A 6000-nucleotide genomic window follows, 5' to 3' on the forward strand; every position below is an offset into this window, starting at 1 on the left:
AAGTTGAGCTCTTTTAAAAATTTTGTGTAGTATTTACTCTGTTTGTTTAGATATAGGGCAGAACTACTGATGGAAATACAATTCCAGACCGCAGCCACAAGTCCAGCGATAAACTCTTACTGGATTCAATAGTATGGTAGATGTGTTGATTAGGGTAATTTCAGGTTGCAAAGGATAAAGACATGCTTAGGATACCTCAGCTGAAAGAGAACCTACTATGAAAATACTTGGGGAATTAAGGTGCCTTTTCAGTATTTGAACAGTGAAGCTGGATGGAGAATAGTTTAGGATACTGGAACAGTACAAAAGACAAGAGCTGCTATAGTGGCTTTTCCTTGGACCTCTCTCTGCTTCTTTCTCTATCTCCTTCTTCTAGTCTACTGACTATCCTGACATTGTTTTCCTTCAGCCTCATGGGATGGGTGGGTAGGTAGGTAGAAAGAGACAAGACAGGAAGGAAGGAAGGATGGAAGGAAGGAAGGCAGGCAGGCAGAAAGAATCTGCTGTCTTGTGGCTTCTATTTATTTATTGCCTTCTCTATTCTTGTCTGCCTTTTACATGTCTTTGTATATATCTTACATTCAGATTCTCCAAGAGAAAGTATCTCCTTAGAAAGCATTTCCTGGAGAGAGTCTCTATTGGGGAGAATTCTGCCAAGCCACTTTTTATGAACCGCTTATAAAGCTTGATGCCAAAACTTTGATCTAATCTAATCTGTTGGGAACAAGATGGCAGAATAACCTGACCTCTGTCTGAGGGACTCTCATCTGAAGGCCGTCAGTCTGGCTGTCACTGTCACTCTTAGGGTCCTGCATGGTACAGGAGAGCCGACTATCTTGCTAGTCTTTGCCCCTGCCTAAAGTACAGATACCCTGTCACTGAGGATGCCATCAGCCTGAACACCACTGGGAAGGGCTCTTTACCATTTTTCCTACCCAGAGGAGATTAAATGAATTGTCTTTTCTTTGTCTGTATAATATTTTGAAAAGCATACCAATTTATTAGAAATAAATGCAGGTATAAGTGTGCTATAAGGACATTATCTTATTTAGAAAGATGAACAGATCCTTTAAGATAACTCATTGTTGCCTTTTCAGCTGCAATTCGATAGGCCTGTGTTTGATTCTGCATCTACTACTTACTAGCTCTTGGTCATATTCACTCTCTAGACCTCAGTTTCTTATTTTTTTTAATGGTAATAAAATAGATCATCATCATAGTGTTGTTATGAGGATAAATGAAGTGATATATGTAAAATACTTGATACAGTGTTTAACGTTACACAAATGCTTGATACGTGGTTGCTATAGTTTTTCTGTTACTGCTATTACTGACTGAGTCATGGAGATAATCTCATTAAAAATATCTAATCAGCCGGGAGGCTGAGGTGAGTGGATTGCCTGAGCCCGCAGGTTCGAGACCCGCCTGGGCAGCGAGACCTCATCTCTACAATAAATTAAAAAATCAGCCGGGCGTGGTAGCGCATGCCTGTAATTCTGGCTACTCGGAAGGCTGAGGCGGAAGGATCGCCGGAGCCCAGCAGGTCGAGGCTGCGGTGGCCGGGAGCGGCCACTGCACTCCAGTCTGGGCGACAGAATGAGACCCCAACTCAAAAAAAAAAAAAAAAAAAATCTAATCATTGTTAAAGAGACCCTATTCATTTCTGTTTCCAAAGTATCTGTTAAGAACCTCCACTGGAAAATATATTAGACAAATCTGAACCAGTATTTATATTTTATCTCTACCAGTTTTGGATGAAACACATTAGGCTGTTTTGCAGTCTTGTTACCTGAAACGCTTGGGGTATCCATTGTTTCCCAGATTATAGCTTCAAGAGAAGAGCAGGACTGCTCTTGCCCACAGCTGCCGGTGACCCCTGGTATTGCCATTGTACTTCCAAGATCTCCACGTCTGCACTATCTGATGCAGAATTCTTACTCCAGGATTCCTGAACAGCTTTTAGATATCCAGAACAACCCCTCATGCACAGTGTGTTTCACTCCAGGTCTGGAAGATGTTTCTGATGTTTTCTCATAACTCCAGGCAATTATTATTCATGTTTACATGTTCTAGGTTTGAAGAAAAGGCCCAAATGGATCCCCTTAGTGCTCTGAAGTATTTGCAAAATGATCTTTATATAACTGTGGATCATTCAGACCCAGAAGAGACAAAAGAGGTAAGGAAAAGAAATTTCAGAAATTGAGTATTCTTAAAATGTCTTTCTAGCTTATATTTGCTGATTTTGCTCTTGAATGTTTAAAGGAAAATGAAGAAAACATGATGACACAGAGCAGGTGAAGTAAAAATTGAACGGGCCTATTTTTAAGTGATAATATAAAATTCAAGTATACAAAAAAAAACCCGTAATCCATTTAAGAAAGGATTCTGAATAGCCGGGTTCGGTGGCTCAGCCTGTAATCCTGCGCCTTTGGGAGGCTGAGGTGATTGGATTGCCTGAGCCCGCGGGTTCGAGACCCGCCTGGGCAGCGAGACCTCATCTCTACAATAAATCAAAAAATCAGTCGGGCGTGGTAGCGCATGCCAGTAATTCCGGCTACTTGGAAGGCTGAGGCGGAAGGATCGCCGGAGCCCAGCAGGTCGAGGCTACGGTGGCCGGGAGCGGCCACTGCACTCCAGTCTGGGTGACAGAGTGAGACTCCAACTCAAAAAAAAAAAAAAGAAAGGATTCCCAGGTATAGCGTTTTCACTAGACTTTAATTTTCTGTTTCAGAAAGGAAGCAGAAATGTTTACTTCTTCTAAAGTCCCGTAGCTCTTTTATTAAGGATTACACAGTAGTTCGGTATAAATTCTTCTGTTGATAGTCAAGAGCCTTCAAAAGAGAAAACTCCCCTGTTTTGTAGGAAGAAGGTGAAGAGAGGTGGGTGGGAGTCGAATTCATGGTGCCTTCATGTCCTAGTGACATGTGGCAGTACAGCTTGACTACAGGCTGCTGACTTCATTCACCCATAGCTGCTGAGCTTGAAAAGCCAGTAGCCAGTTGTGACTCTTCAGTTTTGTTATGGGGTAGACACACGAGGTTCTAAAGATTTCATATTCTTCTCTCTCTCTTTCGCTTTCTCTCCTTTTTTTGTTTTTTGTTTTTGGTTGAGTCAGGGGACTCACTCGGTTGCCAGCCTGGAGTGCAGTGGTGGCGTGATCATGGTTCACTGCAGCCTTGACCTCCCAGTCTCAGGTGATCCTTTTGCCTCAGCCTCTTAAGTAGCTAGGCTTATAAGTGTGTACTACCACACCCAGCTAATTTTCTTTAGTTTTTGGAGAGATGAGCTCTTACTATGTTGCCCAGACTGGCCTCAAATAATCCTCCTGCTTCAACTTCCAAACTGCTGAGATTATAGGCGCTGTGTTCAGCCAGATTTCATACTCTTAAGGTCTTTTATTAATGACAGTGTGTTAATACACCTGCAATACTTTTTATGGTTTGACAGCCTCTTTCCACCAGTTTCCGAGATTTTTTTCAGTTATTTTTCCTTGTGCCAGCCATCCTTGTTCATCCAGCAACATCTGAACTACAGCCCATTTTGCCTTTCACTGACAGAACTGGTGCTAATTCTGTGTTGTTTTTTTTCCTCTGGTCTGTTTCCCTGTCAGCTGTTGCCTTGCTTTGGCTTTGTAATAGCAGCATCCGGCAGTACTTTTCCTGATCGGCATTGGCACAGCATCAGATCCAATGTCAAATCACATTTAGGCACCAGGTTCATTATACTTTCAAGCAATGGAGCCTGCATTTCTTCGGCACCAAAACAAAGAGATACTGTTTTGTAGCTTCCTACTATAAAAATAAGTCCGATTTCTCTCACTCAGTATTGTTTACAACCCTTCCCTAGGTGGGAAGTCGGCAGGACACATTGTAGAACCCTCCCCCCAAAGGGGACAGTTAATTGTCTTTCCTTGAATCTCTAGTCAATTCATGATACTGTTGGAAATAGAGGACGTTATCATTGCTTTGTCAAGTAGCAGAATATGTTAGATATAATCCATTAGATTGTGATTTTGAGAGTTATACATAGATTTCCTTTTATTTTCTCTGTATTCTATATTAAAATAACTGTATCTGGAAACAATCATTTGCTCCTTATTTTTTAAAACCAAAACAAAATACCTCAGAGTAATTAATTTCAACTGTGGAAGCTACAAGTAGGCCAAAGAATGCAAACGGGTTGTTCTTAGAGCTAAGCTGATTTAGAAATCAGAGCAGGGAGGCATCACAGGTCCAAACGGAGCCATTTGAAAATTGTGGTAGCTGGTTTCTGTTTTTCTTTTTTTTAATAATAACAACCTATAATTTTGTATGCCCGAAACTTCCATTTTATAAAAGTTTACTATCAAGAGCTGGTCAGCCCAAAGTTTGTAAAAATGGTGGTGTGTGTGTGTGTGTGTGTGTGGTGGTGTGTGTGTGTGTGTGTGTGTGTGTGTGTGTGTGTGTGTGTGTGTCGGCATCAGAGTCACTTCAGAAACTTTTCAAAACAATGCCCTCACCCTAAAGTTTTCTGCTGTCTGCTCATATATAAACTATATATGAAACACTCCCAACATTGAGAATTTCTGGTCTGTAAGAGTATTATTTTGTTTAAAAAGTGTAAATAGGCCAGGCACGGTGGCTCACGCCTATTTCCCAGCACTTTGGTATGCCAAGGTGAGAGGATTGCCTGAGCCCACGGGTTTGAGACCAGCCTGAGCAACTTGGTGAGACCTCATCTTTACAATAAATCAAAATATTAGCCCAGCATGGTGTCACATGCCTGTGATTCCAGCTACTTAGAAGGCTGAAGTGGAAGGATCATCTGAGCCCAGCAGATTGAGGCTGCAGTGGCCACGAGTGTGCCACTGCACTCCAGCCTGAGTGACAGAATGAGACGCTGACTCAAAAAAAACTGCTAATAGATTTAACTTTTAAAACGTTTTATACCCCAACAGTCAGCAGTCAGTCTCAGGGAAAGAAATCTCCTGGAGGTAGTTAAAGTATATTTACGTATAGTATTAGCCAGTGACGCATATAGGTCTTCACTTTCTTTGTGGAAAACCATTCCACTCATCAAAAAAGGCTTTCCTATTACTCATTCCCGTTAATAAATTGTTTTGTTCTATTTGATGTCCAAGTCTTACAAAATTTTTGTTATATCAATGGCTTTTGTTATAACAGAAAATACTTTTTAGGGTTTCTGTTTGTTTTTTGGCTTTGGTTATCATCATGACCCTCATCATTGTGCCTCTTAGGACAATGGCAGTTGACTATATACCAGATAATGACTCTTTGCTCCCTCTAGTCTTCAGAACATGGATTCTGAATTGGTGATGAATTTCTAGTAAAATGATTTTTTTCCTAGAAAAGACCTGAGAAAAGAATGCCTAAATTAATCCTCTCATTTTCAGAGAAGACTCAAAAATAGAGAAGGAATGAGAAAATACATTTTCAGCAGTATAGCATATTTTGTATTCATTAGACCTCTGCTGAGTTTTAAAAGTACTGATGTCATTCATTCAATGCATGTGTATTGGTTCCCTATATATGCCAGGCACTGTTCTAGCACAGGAGAGATATAAGCAAACCAAACAAGATTTCTGCCCAGGAGGTACTTCATCCTGCTGAGGAAAGACAATAAAAAATAAGCATTAAATAAGCAAAGTGTATAGTGCATTAGAGTGTTATAAGGATTATGAAAAATAAAAAAGAAGGGTAAAGGGATACCAGAAATAAAAGGGGTAAGAAGGGACAGTGGTATTAGTAGTAGGTCACATGTAGAAAGAAGACTTGAAGGGGTAGGAGGGAGTGGACGAAGCAGGTAATTTGGCAAAGATGATATCTGACAAAAAGAGGACTAAGACAAGGATTCTAGGGTAGACGCATTCTGGCATGGTTGAACTCTGAAACTGGTGTAGAGGCAAGGAGGGCAGGAATAGTCACAGATGAGGTTAGAAGGATGGAGCAGGTGGAGGCCAGAGAAGAGGTTGAACTGGTGAGAGTGCGTAGGGGAGGGGGT

At 41.1% G+C, this 6000-nt stretch overlaps 1 protein-coding gene across 4 annotated transcripts in view; it reads left to right on the plus strand.

The window, feature by feature from the left end:
• The window catches only part of MKLN1 (muskelin 1), a 151563-nt gene that overhangs the window by 132952 nt on the left and 12611 nt on the right, over positions 1–6000 (plus strand). For all 4 annotated transcript variants that reach the window (XM_008048005.1, XM_021707540.1, XM_021707538.1 and 1 more), the window contains one exon: positions 2074–2176. In XM_008048005.1, coding sequence (XP_008046196.1) covers positions 2074–2176 — 103 coding nt within the window. The remainder of the gene's footprint in view (positions 1–2073; positions 2177–6000) is intronic.

Source organism: Carlito syrichta, unplaced genomic scaffold, assembly GCF_000164805.1.
Source record: "Carlito syrichta isolate Samal-C Ts95f unplaced genomic scaffold, Tarsius_syrichta-2.0.1 Scaffold120455, whole genome shotgun sequence".
Classification (NCBI taxonomy): Eukaryota; Metazoa; Chordata; class Mammalia; order Primates; family Tarsiidae; genus Carlito; species Carlito syrichta.